Below are 25,697 nucleotides of genomic sequence, written 5' to 3'. Positions count from 1 at the left end.
TACCAAACCCGCCATGAAATATTCAATCTTTAATCAGACTCCCAGCATTCCCTAATAAGGCGTGAGAAAGATGAATTAGCCCGTCGAGCTTAGGGGGAATTGCATGACACAACGTTATCGCTCACAACACACATAGACGTGCATGTGCAGACACATGCATGCGCGCGCACACACACACACACACAGACTGCGCAGACATGACAATGCACACACCTGCTCACTTGTTTCCCTTGTGGTTATGCTTTTGTGTGTGTGTGTGTGTGTGTGTGTGTGTGTGTGTTTGTCTGTGCGTGTGTGTGTGTGTGTGTGCACGTGCACTGATGTTAGAAGCAATTGACGCCTTTGTTAGCTGTGAATATGCACAGTTTATACAGAGAGCAGGTGAGGATATAAGTTGCAAAATTCTTGCACAGATTATATCCAGTGTATTGGCCCACAGACAGGCAGACATACAGCGAGAACGAGAGAGAGAGAGAGAGAGAGAGAGAGAGAGAGAGAGAGCGAGAGCAAGAGAGATATGATTTTTAAAAGTAACTTAGTTCATCAATAATTCAAAAAGCCTAAAAAAAAAACCATCTTCAAGACACAAAAAAATAAATACTCAAAAATAAATAAATCACAAAAACTCCACTGAAAAAAAACAAGTTGGTTTTCTTTTACAGAGCACAACACATCGCCGTGAGTCCAGATAATGTTGAACTGATCTACAACCTTCATTTCTTTGTAATTATTAAAATCAATCATTATCCTGGTTTTCACCATCCTAGTAAACAATAATTTTACACCAATGTCTACTGAGTCATCAATCTTCCTCTTTGTGCTTACATAAATAGCCATTTTTGCTTGTCCCAAGATAAAATTCACGAGCTGACATTTGTCTTTTTCAGACTGTTTGTATTTAAACCAAAGAATGAACATTTACTTGGAGAAAACCTCCCCAACCTTTCTGAATAAACTCTCCAACATGAATAGTGGTACCAGGCACATACACTCTAGGTGTAACAATGGAATATGGTTTCTTTGTAAGGACAAAGACATTTATTACTCACACCTTGACTAATAACAGGAAGAAAAGCATTACCACCCCATGTAAACTCTCCACTCTAAGTCAGCAACCTTTTTTGTTAATGGTGGTTTATATAAGCCACTCCAAATAGGTTTGACATCTCCCAAGCCCAGATGACCTCGCTAAGGTGCGTTGACACGATTGTGTAATTTACTCTTGTTCTGACACTTAACCGTCATTCCATATAAAGTTTTACCTTTTACCTTTAGAAAAGTATGGCTTTTCTCATCTAAAAAATAATCAGCACAGTCATCAGAACTGGGATGAATACCTAAACAAGGAAAAGGATCATCTATATGAGGCACAATCAAACCATTGCTGTATTCATTCAACAGGAGACATTCATATCCAGTCAAACAGCATTTCCAGTGTTCAAGCAGCTCGCTGATGATCCTCAAAGATCACACTCCCAGACAAGCTGCTAGAGCAGCTGCATTGTCCAAGTCAGGTCCAGCAGTGTTCACTACCGATCCAAGGGTTAGAATCCCTACTCTGCAGAACACTTCTGTAACTACTGATCCTGCCCAGCAGGGGGTGTCCAAATGTCCTACATGCACCACAGCCTCCCTCAACAGAGTTCTTTTTGGAGTTTGTGAAGAAAAGGCTCAATTGAGAAGGAATACAGCATCCCAAAAAGAGAGCATCCCTGCCATACCCCCCTCTGTACATTAAAAGGCCCAGCCAAGCCACCATCAATTTTTAGTATACTCGCAATATCACGGTACAGTACCTGGAGTCTTGTCTATGGAACCTGGGCTGAACCCAAAAGCATTTACCATCTGTCACAGATACAGGTGTTCAACCTGGCCAAAAGCCTTTTCCTGGTCAATGGAAATGAGACCAGTATCTATACCCAATGAGCCAGAAATGTCCAAAACATGCCCAATTAGAGTGATATTATCACTTATTAACCTGCCAGGCACACAATAAGTCTGGTCAACATGAATCACCTCTCTAAGTCTAGAGACTAAAACTTTAGAGAGTATTTATAGTCCCCACGCAGCAGAGTTACAGGTCTCCAGTTCTTCAGATCTTGTAGAGCTCCCTTTTTCAACAGCAAAGTGATAACTGCCTTTCTTCAGCTCAGTTGTAGTTGTCCTTTACACAAACTGTCATGAAGCACCTCCAACAATTAAAAATCCTCTCTAAAAGATTTATCAAGTAAAAGGCCAGTATTAAAATGCCAATATGTGCTGTGTAACTTAACATCTTGAATGTAAAAGGAACACAGAACAAGGCAATGGTCAGAAAAACCAACAGGAACTATTTGACACATTTTAAAAATACCAAAATGATGCTTCAAACAATAAAAACGAACAATTCTGGCCAATGATAAATTGTCCTTGGAGTGACTCCATGTGTACTGCCTGTCATTCCTGTTAAAACCTCTCCAAACATCTTTAAGCTCACAAGTTTCAATTAACTGCTTAAGTTTGGCAGATGAAATGGGATGAGGCTCTAGGTGATTTCTGTCTAATTTGGCATTTTCAGAGCAATTAAAATCACCTCCCAGAAACAAAAAATCCTTAGTACAATTATGAATTACATCACACGTAATATTTAAAACTCTCATTCTTTCAATGCTCAAAGCTGAAGCATAAACATTTACAAAAATAATTTTCACACCTTCATATTGTACTTTGACTTTTAAAATATGACCACATTATTTCTTCCACCTCAGAACAGGGACTAAAGCCCTTTGAAAAAAGCACACCAACTCCACCACTGTTGACAGTTTATGGCTTGGAATTCTCAAGGCCACTCCCTTATCCAGTCACTTTCATTCTGTGTCAGTGTTGAGTTTCTTGTACCAAAACAACATCTTATTTTTTTTATTTTTATCAGTTTGGAAAGAGAAGCTCTTTTCACATCACTCCTTGGTCCATTTATATCTAAAGAACCTATTTTTAAATCATCCATGGAAAAGACAGAATTTGTCACTACACCAAAAAACATACAAATATGTGGAGAATAATTTCTGACATCATGATCTTCAATTAGTTGTGCATTGACTTTTGTCACAATTTTCTCGAGTTGTTAAATCTCTTGTTCACTGGAAGCCCCTTCTTCCTTTCTCAGCCGTGTCACAGACCTGACAAAAACTCTCAAATCAGGGAAAAACTTTTCAGTTTTAACTGCCCTCAGGTTTCCACTAGAAATTTCTTTATTCTCTCAAGAGGACAATAAAATGGTTTCATCCTCTTGTGACAGTGTCCACTCACATTCCTCATCAGACGAATCCTCAAACACTTGTTCTTTTGTTAAAAAAAATTATCTTTGCTAGATTCAGTTGTTAGACCTATCTCCCCCGTAGACATGTTCTCATCCATCAGCACATCACTAACCACACTTTCCACACTCTGACTGCAGCTTTCTTTATTTTTGTCACATTTATTTTTTTCTGTCTGTTTACTTTTTCTTATTTCTCTGGTCTTGGAATTTCCTTCTTTGACTTGATTTCCACTCTCAGCTTGATCCTGTTCCACAATCTGCTCCCGACCCTGCATGTCTGCCTGTCTCCTCTGCAGACTGAAGCACACCAGGCGAGTCAGACTCAGCCGCAGGCCGCGGTGCTCCAGGTGGGCCTGAGCTGGCCGGCTCTCTAGCCTTAGGGCAAGACTGAACCAAACGTTTCTTTGCCCCGCAACAAAAGGATTTTATAGTTTCAGAAGTCACAAACACGATGTAACTGAAACTGTCAACTTTGAAACTGAAAGTCAAGTTCAAATCACCCGTGCGGTCTTCGGGAATCATAAAGACTTGTCTTCTGTGACACAGCATGTTTTAGCTTTAGCAACTTGCACCCCAGCAGAACCATTTTAATGGGAGACACCAGCTGCCCGAAGCATGACAGCTCTTTGGCCAACACTTCATTTTTAATAAATGGAGGTGTGTTTGAAATCATAATCTTTTTTGATGGGTTCACCAGCGGGAGAACAGGGGTATCACGAAACACAATACCATTTTCAACAACCTTCTCAAATTTGGCCACACCATCCAGAAAAATTACAATAGTGCTGTTCACGCATGAAGCAGATTTTACACTTTCAAACCCTGCAACTTCTCTAACAGCATAGCTGACCTCCTCCACTGAACAGCCGACACTTGGCAATATTTTAACCACATGCCGGTATGTCAGCTTATCCCGCTCCTCACAACTACTTACAACGGGCATAACGCCCGGCTGCACACCCCACTATCAAACTGAACCACCACAACCTAATAACATGAAAATAAACACATACAAAAACACAAAACAGATAGAAAAAGAGAAAGCACAGAAATCCATTCACACCGAAGCAACTCACTGCTGCTCCGTTCACTCACTCGCACTTCCCCTCACACAGAGAGAGAGAGAGACAGAGAGAGAGAGCAAGGGGGTACATAAACAGAAAGTGGCAGATATGTAGACAGACATGATATACGCACAGGCTATATCTGTAGTAATAGTTTTACTGCAATCCTGTTGAACTAATACAGTGCTTTTGTCACATAGCCAGAGAAACTGCTTAGAAAAATCAATGAGAGGTTCAATAAAAGTTTTCTGGCAAAAATGCAGGATAAATAACATCTTGGTTTATGTCCAAAGCTAATTCGTCATTTTTCTGTGTTTGCAGCTGTAATTTGTCACAGCTGGGCAGCAAGACGGCCCAGTGGTTAGCACTGTTGCCTCATAGCAAGAAGGTCCTGGGTTCGAACCCAAGGTCATCTCATGTCCTTTCTGTGTGGAGTTTCCATGTTTTCCCTGTGTTTGTGTGGGTTTCCTACTGGTGCTCCGGTTTCTTCCCACCATCAAAAAGACATGCATGTTACGGTTAATACTCCTGTCTGTGCCCCTGAGCAAGGCAATGGAGAGAAGAACTGGAGTTGGTCGCCGGGCACTGCAGCTGCCCGCTGCTCCTATACAATAGGATGGGTTAAATGCACAGAACAAATTTCATTGTAACCTGTAAAATGACAAAATAAAGTGGCTTTCTTTCTGGCTTTCTTCCTCTGAATAAATGGAGACTGCATAGATATGAGGTCAGTCTGGCACACAGCTATTATGTCTTCAAGAAATTTTTCTTCTGGACTTGTTTACAAGAAACAAACTCTGGGAGTCTGAGGCACCATTGAAATTTCATCATTTACTTAACGTGTACCAACCAAGCAAGGGTGGTGTCTTGGCAAGACTCAAGTATTGAATTATCTGGTAAAACCTTCATGTACTGAAAACAGTTCAATCTCTTTGCTAGTCTGGGTTTTTTGGGGGTATTTTATGCAGTGAAACTTCTCAGCTTCCTAAATAGCTGGACTGACGTCATGGAAGCAGGTCCTTGCCGGTCTCTGCTGTCAAGTGAAACACTCAAATCCTCCAATTTAGTGAGTCATTCATGATTAATTCCAGAAGATTGTGCCAAGATGTGATGTACACTTCTGGAAAGCAAACACTAGCTGATGTTCTGGTACCAGTATGTTTGCATGACAAGCATTCTGATGAAGGCACAATACCGAAAAGCGCCCAATAAATAATGGAGAACACAGTCAATATCTATAAAATGTCAGTTACAAGTAGTCCATTATTCATCTTTTTCTTTATGAAATCAAATTTATTACCTCTGTCTGTAAACCTTTAAGAAATAAAAATACTGTAATAGATTTCTGGTACTGTAACTTTACAGCACATCTTTTTTGGTGGAGTGGGATAATAAAACCTCAGTATTTTATATGTTTCATATGCCGCTACAAGCACTGATCCATGATGAACTCTGGATTGATGATAGAACGCCCGCTAAGGCTGACCCCACAGCAAGCCCATCTTGGTATTCCTTAAAAAGTTTATTGTGTCTGGGGTTTCTGCCACTTGTCACTATGACTAGATGTATCTACAGCATTTGCTTGAAAGACAACATTTGAAAAAGAATGTGGTATGGAGGTGGTGAAACTATATACAGGTGATGGTAAAGTATGCTAGATGACGTATTAATTTATTACGTTTATGGTTGTAGTACTACTTTTAACGTTAATAGTTGTTAGCTGCACATTTTGAGATCTAATGATAATACGGTGTATGGTATTAAGCACATGGATAATACATATAAATCATATAACTTAATATTATGGGCAGCATGAATGCTCACCTCGCAGAGAACAAGCTGCTGGCACTGTCCATCCACTTATCTGTGTTCGTTACTACAAATGATACAGGGAATACCAACGAGGCTTCACAGATTTTATGCAATCATCAATCCAGAGTTTATTATAGATCGGCTACAAGAGCTAAGGAGTACTTTTTATCAAATCTTGCAGAATGGGGACTTCAGAGGTTTAGAAGGGAAAGTTACAAATCCTGTCTGTATTACTTAAATGGAGATCATGTGAAAACAACGTGATATTATAATGAAATTCTTGGAGATGAAATATAAGTGTGTGTTTTTGGAGAAGAACATAATTACAGAGCATCACACTTCTATAGATCGCTATCCGAACAAAGTGTGAAACTTTTATTGAATTTTGATGAATGGAGAGCTAAAGGATGCTGTCTCAGTATCGCTATTGGTAATTCGCATGCATGCACGCACGCACACGCGCGCACACACACGCGCACACACACACACACACACACCTAAAGACACAGTGGAGCTAAATTATGGTTCGCAAAAAAAGCCAATGATGTATTGACTGGTGAGGTTGGTCTGACACTCCTACTGAATAACACACTTTCATTATACCGCCGTGACATCCTCTTTAACTTTGCGTTAATGATAATTAATACACCGATGAGCTCTTCTGTGCAGTATTCCCAATACACATAATAAGACCTCTTGGGGAGAAAATGAACATAATGTGTGTGTGTGTGTGTGTGTGTGTGTGTGTGTGTGTGTGTGTGTGTGTGTGTGTGTGTGTGTGTGTGTGTGTGTGTGCAGGCCCGCCAACAGAAATTACTGGGCCCCTGAAAACATCCAGTTAATGCCCCCCCCCCAAAAAAATTCTGCTTTACTTATATCAATGCATGTGCATGCTCTCTCTCTCCTACTAAACACATATAATGAAACTGAGAGAGACTTACTCAGTAACGGTGGCCCCACACACCCACACACTATAATAGAACTCACCTAAACATGCCAAGGTCAACAAACAGCTGCTAAACTTGCACCACTAATTTCTTAGTAGAAAATGTTATTTCTTACCTTATGGCTACCTCTTATACAGCCATCCTCCTTATCTTACTGGATACAAAGTCCTTTATATGTCTTTAAAGTCCATCTGTTTAGCCAGTTCACACTCAGTGATTATGTTTATATGCACAGTTAAGTCGAGCTACCGGGAGCAGCCGAAAGTAGTAGTAGGCCATGTAACTGGACTACTGTCGCTGTCCCAGTATACAAGAACTGGGGGAGAATCGATTTATTGATGAAGTATGTCCGACCCCGGTACGGTAGGTGGCGATATGCCCCCTTTCAGCTGGTTGCTACGAGACCTTCTTCCAGTTGACCTATTGCATCACATACCAAACAAGTCAGCAAGCGGCAAGCGGGTTCCGTGTCGAGCGGTGAGGTGAAAATATGGGACAACTTTACAGCGCTGTATATTTCATACGTACTCTACGCTTTACTCTTGGTACAAATGACATGCACGCTAACTGACACACCATAAAGTTTGTCTCCTCGTCTGTCCAGAAATGCGCAGAACGCCTTGGCCACTTCGGGGCTGATTGAAGCGTATACATGCCAGAGTAAATCGATCCACTACCGCATTATCTAGGTGTGTTAGTCCAACTTGAGAAACTCGATTTAGTATGTTAAAAGCCAAGTTTTAGTCAGACTAACACAATAAATCATCTTTTTCTAACATCATGTAAACGCAGTGAATGGCAAGTACTGCCATTATCAGTGTTTAAAAATAAATTAAAATAAAAAAGACGTGTGCTTTGATTACCTTCAGGGAATTGTTATGCTGAATTCTTTACATGAGCAAACACTTCCAGGATTCATACTTGCAGCGTTTGCTGCTGCTGGGCATATGTCGCAGACTCCAAGATCTGGTAGCCACCAAACCGCACCCACCCCAAAACTACTGAATAATTTACGATTCATTTAAATACTAATTTTTACCCCAAGCTTTAAAGTCTCCTTGACCTGCTGGATTCATCTTTCATAGTTTTTTTTTCCATATGTGTCTTCTGTTTTTATTCTCTTGCCTGTCTTTTACATATTTTTTGAACCGCACACTGCTTTGGCAGATATTAGTTATCTTTAAAAGTGCCTCATCCAAAAACAAAAAAACAAAAAACAAAAAAATCACCTTTGACTGATAGTTATGAAACAGACTACAGCAGAAAGAAATGCTGGGGAGAGAAAGAAAATGAGTAGAATAACACACTTGAATGCCCAACGAGGTCTAGCGATCTTTCTCTCTCTCTCTCTCTCTCTCTCTCTCTCTCTCTCTCTCTCTCTCTCTCTCTCTCTCTCTCTCTCTCTCTCTCTCACACACACACACACACGCTTGAACGGAGAGTCAAAGAGGCCATCTATGTGAAGAGGGAACGACCATCCCTGAACCGACTGGGGGCTAAGAGTACATTTGACACCATCTTACAATGCTGTGGTTGCGGTTGCAACTATTCCCCAATCCTCTGTGAATAGTACACATGACCATTGAAACTCTAATCAATGGTCATGGCAATTAGCACATCAAACCAATCGCTAGTTGTCGGTTGTGATGTAACTGCGCCAGTTGTAGTCGTTATGCAACTGTGCCGTTTATTAGGGTGGGGACACCTGCAGTCAGGTGAGACTGACGAAGTCACGTCTCCCCTAAACATTGTGTCCAGATGTGTCCATTGTGAACTGATTCGACTTTCTGGATATTCACACACACACACACACACACACACACACACACACACACACACACACACACACACACACACACCATCATCATCCTCTCTATTCTTCTGAGGCCCACCAACCTGAGGCAACCGGTGGCATTGCGGAGGACCTGTGAGGAGTGGAGGTGCAGCTTGCGGTCCTCCTGTGTGTGGGGGGAGGTGTCCCATCCGGAGTGGGGAATGATCACAGCGTTGGTCAACACGGCCAGGGCGTCCTGGATGATGGGCATCTTCAAGGCATCACAAGATGACAAGTTCCACAGCACACCTGGTAGGACAGAGACAGGGAAAAAAACCTCTTTAAATAAGGAGTGAGGGAGCGAGAGAGAGAGAGAGAGAGAGAGAGAGAGAGAGAGAGAGAGAGAGAGAGAGAGAGAGAGAGAGAGAGAGAGAGAGAGAGAGAGAGAGAGAGAGAGAGAGAGAGGAGCACAGATGGACACAGAGAATCAGAACAGCCATAGAAAACACACACAGACACACACAAAATCACTTACAAAAACAAATGTCACCATAACACATGTAACCAAATATAAAGGGGTTTCAGCAATAATTCAATATTATTGTTTATCGTGTTTGAAAGGTATTGTCTCCAGATAAAATGTGTACACCGTCATATTGTTACAGGCAATATTCTTAGTAGCTAAATTAACGATGACAAGATCTAGTACCTCAAATTTCCTCACAAAATGATGTCTGAAATATCTGAGGGAGTATCTAGGTTTGGTTTGATATTGCACTTTTGCATTTGCCAAACTCACATGACCAAACTTACTCTTAAACACTACATTTTTGTGTAGGTGAACATGTATTGTGATATATATCGATACTGTGTGAGATTCCCTATGATTATGGTGATACTGTTTTCCATATTGCCCATTACTACGACTGATCCTGTATTTGTGCATTAGGTTACATGTACAGTGTTGACTCTCTGGAGAGTTTCACCTGGTAACAACCTGTCTCACACTTCACCAATGAAGAGAAAGAGGAAGGGTAACAGGTGGAAAGTACACCCCCGGCTCCCCTTTTTCATAAAAAAACAAAAAAAGCAAGGTGGTCATGTTTGACTTCATCGACTATGAAGAGCACCGCTACGTAGACATGACTACGCAGTAAATCACTTACCCAAAGCCCCCCTTGTCTCCCTCTCCTTATTCATTCTATATCTCACTCTCTCTTTTCATTCTTCTACACACGCACGCACAGGCGTGCGCACACACAGGCGTGCGCGCACACACACACACACACACACAGGCACACACCACCCTCATGCTCTTCATCTTCACTCTAATTTAACATGCAGCAAGCAGCCAGTGAACCAGGAAAATGAGGGGAATTTTCTCTGGCCTACCAATTACTTTTCACTCCTCTAGCAGGACGTGTGTCAGCAACTCACACACACACCAGCACCCATACAGGTAACTGAAGACACACACTCACTGTAGGCTCTCACACCCCCCCCTCTCTCCTCTCTCTCTCTCTCGCACACGCATGAATGCAATGAGCTCAAACACACACACACACAGACACACACGCACACACACATCAGTTCGAGTCCTTCACCAAAAGGACACAGAGGGTAAGAGACCAATCACTACCATCTTCTACTGCAAAACACTGTGATTTGTTGAGGGGTTCTACACACCCGCACAGACACACACCCCCTACTCGTTCACACACACACACACACACACATACACATACGGTGATAACCTTGGGGTCATTATGATGTCTCATGCAAGACATCATAATTCTGGTTGACCTTCACCATTCCAAGTGTGTCTGTCTCTTATTGTGCGTGCAAACGGCTGGCTTGTTTGCGTCTGTCTACTCCTGTATTCAGGCTTATCAACTCCTTCATGGTGATAATTACAGCCTTGATGGTGAGGCATCCTGTCCTTAGGTGTGTGTGTGTGTGCGTGCGTGTGCGCACATACGTCTCAGCCCTCTAAACAGAATGAGTCTTATCTCTGTCAGCAGTTTGGGCGCTGTGTGTTTATCTGTTGCGTTTCTGTGCATTTCTGCTTGTGGTCAGAAGAGGTTTCTAAATGACTAGCCTCTGGCTCCATGATGCTAATGAGCTAGCGCTATGATGTCAGCGAGAGAGAGCATCCTCTCTCTCTCTCTCTCTCTCTCTCTCTCTCCCTCTCAAGAGGGTGATAAGCGCGTGCAGAGATTTTGATAACTCTGGCGGTGGAGATGACACAATAGTAATCTGTGGTGACCTTGCCTATGCTGAGTGTCTAAGTCTGTGTGTGTAGGCGTGCATTTGAATTTCCCTTTCCTCGGTTAGGATGAGAAGTCTCGGAAAAGAAAAAAGAAAAGAAATGGAAAGGAAACAAAACAAAAAGCGGTAAAATTGTGGTATGATTTTCTTTCAGAAGGAGTGACATCTAATCACTGCTCCGTTTCAAACAACACACTGCAAAAATCACATGAGCTTTGAACATGTTGACTGCGAATGTGCGGCTCGTTGGTGCAGTGGTGAGAGTGGTCTTCTCACAGCAAGAAGGTCCGGGGTTCGAACCCCGGGGTTGTCCAACCTTGGGGGTCATCCTAGGTGTGTGTGGAGTTTGCGTGTTCTCTCTGTGTGGGTCTCCTCCAGGAGCTCCAGTTTCCTCCCACTCTCCGAAGACATGTAGGTCAGGTGAATGGACTGTACTAAATTGTCCCTAGGTGTGCGTGTGTGTGTGTGTGCGTGTGCGCGCATGTGTGTGTGTGTGTGTGTGGGCCCTGTGATGGCCTGTCCAGGGTGTCTCCCCACCTGCGGCCCAATGACTGCTGGGATAGGCTCTGGCATCCTGTGACCTCAATTAGGATAAGCGGCTTGGATAATGGACGGATGACTGCGAATGTTCTCGACTCCTCTGGTGAATTTATTTTTGACGTAGAACGCGTACGTACGGAGTCGAACAAAAAATTATGTTTTTCTTTCATCGGGCTGTTAGAAAGTGTAATCAGGTATGGAACGACTGCGTGGTTTGGGAACCTTCCTAGGTCATCAAAATCAAAGTTATCCGATTGAGTTCAGACTGCAATGAAAACTGTTGGTCAGAAAGATGATTATAATCTTCAGTCTCTCTCTGGGCAGTGCATAGTTGAACAGGTAAAAATCCGTCTCACATTCTGTTCTCTCCGTATGAGCTGGTACCGCCAGGCAGACCACACAGAGCTCAGTGGTGGAAATTGAATCGATTTAAGAACTTTGTGCCAGTATCCGGTGGTATTTTAAACCATCGCCTAAAATAAGCAGAGGGTGCAGAGGCTGTACTGCAGGACAAAAACACAATCTGATTGTTGCCTCAGGTTGTGTATTTTTTCCCTTATGTGTGCACTCTCTATGTCCTCGGTTTGCTGGTGTTGTGTGACCATATGTGGTGACGGGTCTAGTTTTGTACAGTCCAAGTACAATTTCCCCATGAGGACAATAAAGCATCCATCCATCCATCAAACCATCTAACTGTGGTTTACGCCTATAAAGCAGTACAGTGGGTACTAACTAGGTTAAAATGCTTCAATCTACAAAGTTTGAATTATTTTATTAGTAAGGTTGCCCCGTCGACCCCACAGCTCATTAGTGGGGCATAGCCTGAACAAGGCCGTGGTTATGGAGTTTGCATGTTCTCCCCGTGTCTGCGTGAGTTTTCTCCGGGTGCTCCGGTTTCCTTCCACCATCAAAAAGACACGCATGTTAGGGTTAATGAATGTAATATTTGGTCTTACTCTTTTATTTTTGATTTGTCTGGTTTGATCTCTTTGTGTTTGTAAAGCACTTTATCACATTGTTTTAGAAAAGTGCTATATAAATAAATTATTATATTATTAGTCCTGCCTGTGCCCCTAAGCAAGGCAATGGAAAGAACTGGAATTGGTCCCCGGTTGCTGCAGCTGCCCACTGCTCCTATACAATAGGATGGGTTAAATACAGAGAACAAACTCATTGTAACCAAACAACTGTACAATTACACAATAAAGTGGCTTTCTTCTTTCTTCTCTTATGCTCGGCCATATTTCATAACCAAAAGAGGTCAGGGTAACCCTACAATTTATAGGCCGTTAATTACATAGTAATTGTTAAGAAATTGCTAAGAAATTATGTGCTAATGTGAAGAAACGACACACCTGTCTTACCGTGTATGTGGGCTATACCACTCAATATAATAATTAATTCCCATATAATTACCCACCAAACCTCTTTATTGTGCTTTAATGTTACTCTATCAGAATCACAATGAACTTTATTGGCCAAGTGTGCTTGTACATATGAGGAATTTGAATCCGGTTTACAGCAGCTTCTAGTATTTACATATATTACAGGAAAAAAAAAAACAAACTAAGTCACAATAACTTATGCTTATATATTATATTATATACCATTATAACTTTATAACTTATTATGCCTATATTTTCTACTTATCTTATATACTGAAAATATATACTATATATTTATCTATTATATAATTATATACTGTAATGCATGGATCACATACTTGTGCTATTATTATACCAATAACAGTACTGTTAATAATTACCCAATACTTCCCGGTAATACTACTACTACACCTTGTCATTATACTGATTTTACTTGACTGTTATTTTTTCTTATTAATTGCTTAACAATTACTATGTAATTAATGGCCTGTAAATTGTAGGGTTACTGAGGTCAGTTATATCTAAGAGCAAAAAAAAAAAAAGAAGACCTTGAAGCAAGCAAAGTAAGATGCTTTGGATGAAAGCACACTTTGACAAAGCAGATCTTCTAAAAAGTGATGACGCACTTTACTGCAAACAAATAATGCAATGTTTTGCATCATGTCTTCGGAAATGTGAAACAATGAAAGTTGTGTGCATAAGAGTGAAGACCGGATTATCACTTAGTGGAAACTGCAAAGAGAAAAAGCATGTTGACCCTGACCTCTAAATCATGGTGCATTTTCAAAACATGGTGAGGCATACTGCAAATTATAGTCTATAATAAATGTATTCGTTTCCCTCTGGTATCATGGTGTGCTGTGTGGAGTGTGACATCATCTCCACTGGGGTGAAGCACAAATATACATAAACACTGACACAGATGCAGGCATGCCAGCACGCATGCACTTTTTATACGTGTACTCTGATACACATCTGTCACCAAGGACACACACACACACACACACACACACACACACACACACGCACACACACACACACACAAGCACATATATGCAGAGAGCCACACACAGACTGTGTGACAGATGAAGGCCTTTAATTGCCCGAGCCTTACATCACTAGTGGCAGCAGGAGGTTATGAATATGCCATTACATCAAGGCAGGGAAACTGAATGCTTTGCCTACCTCGCTTTCTCTCTGAACCTCTTTTACATCTCTCATTTGCTCTCTCCTTTACAGTCCATGTCCAATCTCCTTTCCCAGATCTCTCTCTCTCCTGCTTCATCGTCCTCCCCCCACCTCTCTGTTTATGTGTGTGTGTGTGTGTGTGTGTGTGTGTGTGTGTGTGTGTGTGTGTGTGTGTGTCTCTCTCTCTCCCTCATTTTCATATGTGTGCACAGGTGTATACAGGTCTTCAGTGTCCCTGCCAGCACTCGTAAAGGATAAAATAGTGTACCAGGATGCCATGGTAATATTAACTGCGGCAACAAAACACAGCTGGAACACACCATAGACTCAGCAGATTGCTTGGCTGAAATGAACTATGTCAATGAAAAGCCATACAAGAGCCAATTTGGAAGCAAAATCTGACACTGGAAATGGAGCAGTTAGGAGTAGAGGAATCTAGAAAGAAAAGTTTACAACCTGTAAATAACCATACTGATCCTTGAATCACTCACAGGTTAACCCACAGGCATACAATTTCGACGGATTCAGGTCAAGACAAAGAGGTCTTAGTAAAGAAAAGATAAAGATGATATTGTCCACCTTACATGATGATATCCCTATTATATTTGTATATTTATGCTTGATATATCCCTGGGTACATAGGTATAGGCATATGTAGTGTTTCCTGCCATTTAGATCTTCAAGATTCAAGATAACTTCACTTGTCCAGAGGGAAATTTGTCTTGGACATAAAGGCTGCCACATAAAAATACATACATTATAGTGCAGTAACAGACAAAGTGCATAGCACAGACAACTGTAGACATAAAGTGCATTCAAATATGTGCAACATAGCCCCTCATTTCACAACTTCCTGATATCCTGAGTTTAGGAATTCACTGACGGGGGGGTGAAAGAGTTTTTATACCTGTTCAGGTATCTTCTCCTGTATTTAATTGGAACCCTGTAGTGTCTACCTGATGGGAGCAGTTCGTATTCTGAATACAGGACATAAGAGGGGTAAGCGATAATTTTCCTAGCCTGTTGAGCTATTGTCTTCTCAGAGAGCATGTGGAGGGAGGGATGCTCCCTCACCCCCATCACTTTCATTGCTGTGTGGACCAGTCTGTTCATTTGTGATTTTAACTTAACGGATTTGTTACCAAACCAAGCTGAAATTCCAAAAGGTAATATATTCTCTATCACAGCATGATAAAATGACATCATTAGCCTCTGTCCAACTCCAAACACCCTGAGTATGCACAAAAAGTAGAGTTGCTGTTGAATCCTGGTATATACAGAGATCACATGGACATGCCAAGACAGATTACAGTCGATATGTACACCCAAGTATTTGTAAGAATGAACCTGTGTAATACAAGTGTTATGGATCAGTAGTGCAGAATGATCCCCCAGATGTCCTGGATCAAAAATAATTTCTTCTGTTTTCGCAGTGTTTACAATGAGATGATGGTCATCACACCGTTGTACAAACCTTTCAACCTCTAAACTTAAGCCAGAAATGTCTGTGTCTGCAAGTCCCAGGATGGCAGTGTCATCAGAAAACTTGACTGCTTGTACAATCATTTGTAGATGATGTAAACAGAATGGGAGAACTCACACATCCTTGAGAAACTGGTTCAGTCGGACCTGCTGGTCATAAAGGAGAGATAAAACCTGATGATTTATGTGTTAACAGATGTGTGGCTGCACAGCAGTCTGACATAGGCCTTGGGGTTTTCAACATGTTGCAAAATAAAGCGCATTATGGTTCATATTGCATCATCAGTGCAACGATTGTCTTTGTAGGCAAACTGATAAGAATCTAGCTGTTTGACTTCAGCTTCCACACCATCATCATAGCCAGACACTTCATTACACTAGAGGTCAAGGCTAATGGTCTATAGTCCATGACTATTATACTTGTGTATGCTATGGTACAGTATGCTCTTGAATATTATTTGTGTATTTGAAAGCCACTTTATTTGACATTGTATTCTTACAACGAATTGCATTCTTACAATGAATGTGTTCTCTGCATTCAACCCATCCTATTGTATAGCAGTGGGCAGCTGCAGCACCCAGGGACCAATTCCAGTTCTTCTTTCCATTGCCTTGCTCAGGGGCACAGACAAGAGTATTAACCCTACCATGCATGTCTTTTTGATGGTGGGAGGACACCCGAGCACCCGGAGGAAACCCACGCAGACACGGGGGGAATATGCAAACTCCACACAGAAAGGGCCTGGGACAGTCAGGGGTTCGAACCCAGGACCTTCTTGCTGTGAGGCAGCAGTGCTAACCACTGGGCCACCATGCTGTGTTTTTACATCTCTATAATTAGCATGTGTACTCTTGCTGCTGTGACATCTGAATTTCCTTTTGGGGATTAATAAAATATCATTTCATCTTATATTATGAAGTGCCTATCATAATGGATGTGTGCATCAAAAGACACAGCATGCATTCCTCTGACCGTGTCAACTAATCTGACCACAAACTGCGGGGCAACTTTCTGGGAACCTATACTTCAGACCTAAATGAAGACCTCAAGGCTAAGAAACACCTCTGTGAACAAAGATGTTTCCCGTGGGCACGAAACAACTTTGAAAGTAGTTTCCTCTCTTATTTCTATGCAGTTGTTAGACGGTAGGGATGTTTTGACGGCGGCTCCGAGTTTGCCAATAACTACTCTCACCTTGAGTGGGTGGCCAAAAGTATGACATATCAAAATGGAAACCAAACCCTATGGTGTCAACAATGTTGTTTGTTGTCACAGTCAAAATATGGTGTCAATCACTTTTCAAATGTTGGATTGTGAGATTTGCCTTAAACTAACTGTTATGTGTCAGTGAGCCTTAAAGCAATATTATGCAACTTTTTTAACGTTAAATTAACAGCCTCAAAATCATTTTGATGGTACACTGACTTGTAATGGGGAGAATGGTGCCTCTTTCATTCCCACTCCGCGCCCCAAACTTCCGTTCTTGTACTATGTAACTTAGGTTAAGCACAAGTGATTTTTCTTTTCCAAGGATGGAGAAATCATGACCTGCCATACTGCCTCTGATTGGCTGGTACTTGTTATGTTCGCTGGTTGGTCACATGAGGAGTGAGATTGGTAAGGGTAAGAATATCAGGGTCAGCCAATCAGAGGCAGAGTAGGGCAGGCCATGCCTTCGTGTGATTTTGAAGCTGTTTTGGGTGGTGGTGGGGGGGGGGGAGTTCCCCCTTTTTTCTCCCCAGTTGTATCCGGCCGTTATTTCAAGGTAAAAAAAAAACTGCACAATGTCCCTTTAATTCATTTCGGTTGACACAGTTGTAAAACCCTAAATAGATGGATAAATAGTACATTACAGATAGAGTATTTTGTGCACGCAATACTGATGGGTTTTTTTTTAAACAGAAGGCGGTTTGCGCTGTCTCACGATCCATATTTATATTTTTCAGCCATTACCCAATCCCACTGATGCATTTATTCAGTAGTTTGGTGGTGTTATGGAAAAAAGGCATCGTGTTCAACAAAGTTTAAACTAAACTGGAGGGTCATGTCAGCAAAGCCTGCTTAGCATCATAATGCCAGAAAAGTCAAAAGACACGCTTTTAAAGATGCCCTTTTATATTTAATCTCCAATGCTGTATGTTGTAAAGAGGTGGTTGTATAATAAATTTAATTGTTTTTAATCAAGATGTCCAAAACCAGCTCATAAGGAAAACTATTGAGATAATGTCTGTATTACCACAATGAGAACCATGCTGTACTTCTGCTGTGATTTACAGATGCAAAATTTTGCCCTTTATTATCAGGCAGGTTGAAACCTTTTTAAGACAAACTGCTGCAAACTACCCTTTAAGAGACATTAATGAGTACAACTTGACATATAAAGAGAAAATCATGTTGGACTACTCATTTTTTTAGACATATTTGACATGCACATTTGAATATTATTCGAACTCGCCTACATTTCTGTACCAAATATTGGACAGGAATTTTGAGTTGAAGTGACAGCCTTTAATACCTCCTGGATTAAAATACCTGTTATAGGACTGAGTGTGAGTGCAGTCATGTAGCTCGGCCTATAAATGACACATAAGACTTGACTCTTAGCTCAAACAATAAAATATTAAAATGTGAAACTGGGCTGGATCTTACAGTGCACTTAACAAGAGTGAATAGATTTAGATTTGACACTGAGAATGAAAACCAGAAATTCCAACTATGCCAAAAGTCACATCCTCTTATTTCCTTTCAAATGTTTTGCAACTAATGTTTTCCATCTTTGTTTTAAACTGTACAAACAAGTACAAATATGTCTTGATGCATGCTCAATAATCCAGGTAAGAAAATCAAAGAAGGCTGAATCAGTTCATCTTGAGTGATGAAATGTATCTGTCAATAAACGTTGTATCCAGATGAACTGATTCAACCTTCTTTGAAGTACAAATATGAAATGTAACGTGTTCAATCCAAAGCTAGACTTTCATTCTGTACTTTCATTTAAAACATACAAGTGATTGGGTCAGACAAAACGCTATCTGGCACAAAATGAAAAGATGTGAGGAAATACCATTGACTTAAACAGCAGCACTGCTATCTTTGCTCTTATAATGAAAAACATTTTAAAGGGATACACGTTTTCACTGTTGTAAAAAGCAAATACTGAATATTGATTCTTGAAGAAGTTATGGAGTTAAATTTGGACAAAACAATTCGGGGATTATGAGAATAATGAGGTTGTTGGTAAACAAAAAATATGACCATCAGTGATTTACAGCTATACAGATTTACATAATAATGATGTTTTAAGATGCCAAACAATAATTATAGATGGGAGCTAACATATGGCCTGAGATCAATAACCGCTGATCAGAACTGCCGTCTAAAGAAGTATAGTGTGCTGGAGAGGGACATCGGAGAGAACGGGGCTACAACTATGTGCATGCACACCCCCACACATGCATGTACGCGCACACACACACACATCTCCAATCACTTATTACATTAATGTTAATATCTCAGTTGAGTCAATGCACACGCAGCTACACAGAATCTAAATTCTGTCTGCAGAGGCAGAGAGAATTTCTGGTCTTTAAAGACCGCTTTCTTCCTTCCAAAGGATCACCTTTATGTCTAAACTGGAGAGGTAGACACAAAGAGAAGGATAGAGACCGTGGGGGAACAGGGAGCTATTATTAAATCAATAAGGGAGACCGAGACAGACAGAAACACAGAAAGAGGTGGAGAGAATACTAAAGAGAGGGAGAGAGAGACAGAAACAGAGAGAGAGAGAAGAAAGAGAGAGATACTGGAGGATGAAAATCCAGTCTGTGACTTTCTGTGACATCATCATTTCTGTTTCACGGTGGATTTTTAAGTGGGACGTCATCTACCAACTCAACACTATTTCATCAGGGTGTTTATGGATATGTGCGTGGATGCTTGTTTCCCTGCGCCTGCGCACGTGATGCATGCACATGTGGATGAACGCCTGCATTTGTTAATGCATAGATGTGCAGCCTATATCTGGTGCATGTGCAGATGTGCAGCTAGAAATACAGGCAGTTTACATGAGGATGGTGCGGGCATGTGTGCGCGGACGGGTGTGTACGTGCCCTCACGCCTTTGCTGCTGAGTCTGTAGCAAGGCCCGCGAGACAGCTTGTCTAGCTACTGTGACTCTGATTTAAACTGGTCAGCAGAGAGACAGAGAGAGAGAGAGAGAGAGAGAGAGAGAGAGAGAGAGAGAGAGAGAGAGAGAGAGAGAGAGAGAGAGAGAGAGAGAGAGAGAAAATGAAATTAAATAAAGCGGTTGAGACAGATTGATAAAGAGTGTGTGATAAAAAAGACAGAGAGACCAACTGCAAAAACAAACAAGAGAACAAGACAGACGAGAGGCGAGCAGAGAGACGGAGCAACCACTAAAACCCCAGCCAGACAAAACAGGGGGCAAGAGGGGGAGACAGTGTAGAAAAAAAGGAGAGAGAAAGAGAGAGAGGGTGATTTCCCCCGAGTCCTTGAGAGAGAGTGAGGGGGGGGGGGGGGGGCTCGGTCTGTCTGGTGGCTGGTCGGTTGTTCAGCTGATTAATTTGTGACAGGAGGGATTTCTGTGCTCCGTGCCTTGAATTGCTGCTCTAATTTATATGGTAATCTCCTTTAAGACTTCACCAGCATACAAAAAGCCTTTTATGTCCTCCTCTGCTGAGGCTAAACTCTTTCGGACATATGAAACACGCCGATATACACACTTCTGAATATATATATATACACACTTCTGAATGTACGTACGCATGCGCACACACACACACACACACACACACATACTGAAAAATGTGTGACATACTAGAGGTCATGTGCTATGCCGAATGTGACGTGGGGATTTACTAGGGCAAACCGCTGCTTTTCAATCTTCCACTTTGCTTTTTTTCCCATGCCTTGAGACAGTTCAGTTTGCATTAATATTCTCTACTGTCCCTCATTTCTATGAAAAATAAAAAGACAAAAAGTTTGCCCTTCCCACAAATTTTGATGTCATACAAGGACCTCTGAAGATGCTGAATACTGGAGAGATCGGAGAAACACCTCTTACTGGCTTTTGTAAAATATTGGTCCAATTTCTTGGACCAAACTACTATAAAATACACCTAATTTTACAAGTAAATTTTTAAACAAACAGTAAATAAACTGATGTAAGCATCTATGGATGAGCTGCAAGGAGCTACTTCTTTGTGACCTTACAGGCTGCAGACTTGGTCTAAAGTGATTAGTGATGTCACAGGATTAGACCAAGTATGGGGGGAGGTTAATTGGTTTATTAGATGTTGTTTTGTGTTGATTTGTGACTTGCAGCTAAGTCTGCAAATCCTTTGTCATCTGGCAGGTTAAGTGAAGGCATTTTCAACATTATGGTTGAGAGTGAATAACTTTGTTATTTACCTGTTTTCAGAGGGGGTGTTGGCTTTACCTGCCACAGTGGCGCAGCCTAAACTCAGGTCCTGCTGACTGACTCCTGGAGTATTTAAGCAGCTGCTTTGGAGTAGTTAGGGCTGTAGGACGTCAGGGCGTAGATGTGTGCACATGATGTTAATTTAAGCTCACTTGTTATGAGTTGAGCTTTGTTCAGTTAAGCTGAGTTAATTGTTAATTTGTTTCTTTTGCTTTGAATAATTCTTTTGTTTCACGTGTAGCTACACCCTGTTAATAAATCATTTTTATCAAATGAGTAGAGACAGTAGAGAGCTGGTATGCTGAAGCGCAGGGACACAATTCCCAAAGGAGGGGGGTAGCGTAATGACCACGGATGACTAGACTCGCTAGCCCTTGGTTAACGGGTCGGATCCTTTAGTTGATTGGTTAGCGCAGTCGCCCGTGGTCCGGGCTGCCCAGGTTCGATTCCCGGCTGCGGCGGATTCCCGCCTGCTCCCTGAATTCGCTAAAATGACATTTCTCTGTTCGGGCCTATCAAAATAAATAAAGGATGAAATCAACACACTTGTGACTGTGTTGCATTGGTTATCCTGGTACGAAATCAGGTGTGTGTGTGTGTGTGTGTGTGTGTGTGTGTACATTTTATTGCAAGTGTGTATTTGAGATGGTTTGTATGGCTGCAAATTCTAGGTGTAACTACACTGAAGCTGAATGGTCATGTGTGTGTGTGACCAAATATGGAGGGATACAAACTGGATATAACTGTATGAAACATGAAGGCTTACATTCTCCCGTAAAGAGCGGGCGTGTGTGAATGTTGTCTACCTGTGAGGAGCTCTCGGATCTCCACGTCGGTGGTCTTTCGGAGCAGTCGGACCAGAGCCGGTATGCCGCCGCAGTTCTTCAGAGCAATCTTGTTCTCGTCATTGGCCTTGCCGTACACCAGGTTTCGTAGGGCTCCACAGGCGCTGCGATGGACGTCAGTCATACGGTGGTCCAACAAGTCCACCAGCAGCTGGATACCCCCCTGCCTCCGGATCTGAGGAGATACAGAAAGGTAGGAGAGGAGGGGAGGACAGCAAACCTCTTCCATCAGTACAACACCTTCAAGACATGAAGCACCTTATGAACCTGGTTTCTAACTCACTCACTCACAGAAATGCTTGTGAGTGAGTTTAAATATGATTCAGATAAACTAGCTTGAAACAGTGTTAGCACCCATCTTACAAAGTCAATGTTAATGTCCAGTCATGATATGATGTAAATAATATGTCATGTTAGCTATTCAACTGAAAAGGCGCAGTCAATACAAGACCTGCTTCCATTTACAAACTTGAAACAATGATCCCCTATCTTTCAGTTTACAACAAAACAATGGTTGTTTCAAACAGCAGATATTAAAGGTCCCATGTAACAGTATTTAAAGCACCGCAAACCTGCGATTTGATGTGTATCTGAAGGAAACGGATCGATCGGGTGGGATTTTGTGAGGGGAGGGAGATTGACTTGACTGACAGCCAATCACAGCCGAGCATTTTCAGACAAACGTGGACGTTGATATGTTATTGGCCAGTTTATTTGGCTGTGGAAGATCACTTGTTTTCTCTCATTCTCACTCCCATTCATTGGACACTCACTGTTAGTGCACATCTGCAAGTGCAGTGTTATGTTAATTTCAAGAATATAGAATTAAATAGATGTAATTTTAGTGCAGATAAAAGAGGGAACAAGAATGAAAACACATCTTTCATTTCATGGAGCCTTTGACTCATCAGGGGACGGTTAATAGGCCTTATTTTAAAGCGTTGTTTCAGATCCTTCCCTCAGTTGTACTGACACATTGTGATGCCTATATATTCAACCAGAACCAGTCAAAGCAGAGTATTTCATCCGAAAACAGATTACTTCGTTTGCCAAATGCAGCAAATGTGAGGGACTGACATGAGAGTTCAGGCCCTGCTCCCCACACATCTCGAGATCAATGGGGTTTTTTCCTCCCTTTCTTTTTTTATGGCCTGTTGGTGTGATTGCTGTTTGAAGTACTGTGTTTGCCCCCCCCCCCCCCAATCCATAATCTCTATAGGGATTAATAGAGTTCAATTGAACTGACTTGACACTGAGTAGACCAAACAGAGCCGGGCCCAGCTAGCACATTTTCCCAGAGAGAAGCTGTGAGGAGAGGGATACAGACTACCAACTTTTATTTATGTGTATTTCTTTAGCTTAGGTTTTATCTCTCTTTTTACTATGATGTGTGTATGTGTGTGTGTGTGAGAGAGAGAAAGAGATTATTTGTGTGAGAATGAATACAAGGTGCCTTAGTATGTATTTGAAGACCAAAATTCAAACCAGAAGACCTGGCTTTAAGCTTCTGAGCTCAGCAAATGTTTGCCGCACTGAAGTGTCAAGATAGTGAATCTCTGCCAGCCCCATGGTGGTTTTACAATATTCAAAAAACAGAGACAGATGAGGTGAATGTTGTTGTTTTTTTTACATCCAGTGAAATGGGGAGGTCAAAGAAGAAACAGACTCTGCCTACAGCGGCCAGTCGTCATCCAGCATGCAGCCTCTTACCTCAGACTTGATCTTGTTGTCTCCGAAGCAGAGGTGCTGGAGATAGGCAGCAGCGTTGGACTGGACTGATGGGAACTGATGCTGCAACATCTGGATCACCTCCGGCAACTCTGGATCCCTCCAACCAAACTCTCTGCAGAGAGACACGGAGACAGCATGGAGGTGAGTGAGAGGGCGTTTCAGTGTGTGTGTGTGTGTATGTGCGTGTACGTGCGTGCATGGCTGAACCTGTAGCTAAGCACAGGTTGAGGTGCTCACCAGAGTGCGAGGGAAAGAGAAAAGGATGGAATGAAATTAAAGAAAAGCTAATCTATTGTCCTTCTTAGAGAAATGTATTGCCAGCCTGTACATTAAAATACAAGAACACCTCCATACAAATCCACATGTACACATACACATCCATAGACTCACAATAACTACATACACTACAAACATTCATACATGACATTCAATGGGACATGGCTACACAGGATGGATGGATGGATGATAGATAGATAGATAGATAGATAGATAGATAGATAGATAGATAGATAGATAGATAGATAGATAGATAGATAGATAGTTTTGTGCATGAAGGTGGAGTTGTGTTTTGCAGCTGATTCTGTAACTGGGCTAGCTGGCGCCCCTCCTCCAAGCTGTGATCGTGATTTAAACTGCTTGGCACAGATGGGGGGGGGGGCAGAAGGAATAAAACGCATAACAAGAAAATGAAAAACAGAAAGGAAAACTGAGCGAGAGAAAGAAAGAAGCTTCTTTTTGAGTTTCACATGTATTTCAAAAGCCCACAGTGTAGAACAGTGCCACGTATGCCTTACTGGTAATAATGTATTCCCACTGGACCCGGTCTTACGGGTAATAATGTATTCCCACTGGACCCGGTCTTACTGGTAATAATGTATCCCCACTGGACCCGGTCTTACTGGTAATAATGTATTCCCACTGGACCCGGTCTTACTGGTAATAATGTATTCCCACTGGACCCGGTCTTACTGGTAATAATGTATCCCCACTGGACCCGGTCTTACGGGTAATAATGTATTCCCACTGGACCCGGTCTTACTGGTAATAATGTATTCCCACTGGACCCGGTCTTACTGGTAATAATGTATCCCCACTGGACCCGGTCTGAAAAGCTTTCTGCTGTTAGGACTCTACACAAGTAGAACTACTCACGCTATCCCTGGAGAGAAGACTGTATTTTACATTATACATTACCTCACTTTGCTTAGCGTGAGTGAAAATGTGAGAGGCGAGTGTTCCTGATTGTTCTGGGCCACCTTAGCGAAGCCCTCGAGGGCATCAGACCACTCTTTGGGGACGACTTGGTCAGAGGACGGTTATGTAAGGTGGGTTAGGTGAGGAAAGGCACTTTCTTTACAAAATGCTTTTGCACACTTTTTGGTATTTTCTGACTCACGGAAATGCTCATTCCCAACGACAACATCACGCGATCATTTCAGGGTACGCAAGAAAACGTCACCCTCATAACCCGGGAGACGACTTTCTGTGCGTTCTCGCTCTAGGTTGAATCATTTCTCCTAAATGGCCGAGTTGCTGTGTTTTCTCACATGTAACCGGCGTCTGCCCGCATCTTTGCCAGAGGCTTCCTCCAGGCGTACGCACACACCCCACTAACGCCATCCTGCGAGTGCACGTCCACACGTCCACTTGCGTATGTATGCCTTTACGCTTGTGTGTAATGACAGGACATTTCTCACAACCACGCACACATGCACACATTTAATTTAAAACTTAACGTGATGTGAGAAAAAAAGGAGGTGAGGAGACAGAAGGGGGTTTATATTTATCGGCTCCACACAACAGCAGCCAAACTGCTGAATGTTGCCCTCGTACCAAACCATGGGTCGCCATGGAACCAGAAGTGGGCGGGGCTTTGAAGTGGGCATGTTCTCGTTAAAGCAAAACAATCACAATGTCACCATT

The 25,697-nt window shown here is 42.0% G+C and overlaps 1 protein-coding gene across 4 annotated transcripts in view; it reads right to left on the bottom strand.

The window, feature by feature from the left end:
* Nucleotides 1-25,697, bottom strand: part of ctnnd2b (catenin (cadherin-associated protein), delta 2b) — a 168,825-nt gene that overhangs the window by 35,753 nt on the left and 107,375 nt on the right. For all 4 annotated transcript variants that reach the window (XM_056292726.1, XM_056292727.1, XM_056292728.1 and 1 more), the window contains 3 exons: nt 23,754-23,886; nt 22,005-22,218; nt 9,018-9,204 (listed from right to left, as the gene is read on the bottom strand). In XM_056292726.1, coding sequence (XP_056148701.1) covers nt 9,018-9,204; nt 22,005-22,218; nt 23,754-23,886 — 534 coding nt within the window. The remainder of the gene's footprint in view (nt 1-9,017; nt 9,205-22,004; nt 22,219-23,753; nt 23,887-25,697) is intronic.

Source organism: Lampris incognitus, chromosome 14 (assembly GCF_029633865.1).
Source record: "Lampris incognitus isolate fLamInc1 chromosome 14, fLamInc1.hap2, whole genome shotgun sequence".
In the NCBI taxonomy this organism is placed as follows: domain Eukaryota; kingdom Metazoa; phylum Chordata; class Actinopteri; order Lampriformes; family Lampridae; genus Lampris; species Lampris incognitus.
This window is presented reverse-complemented; position numbering and strand designations above follow the sequence as displayed.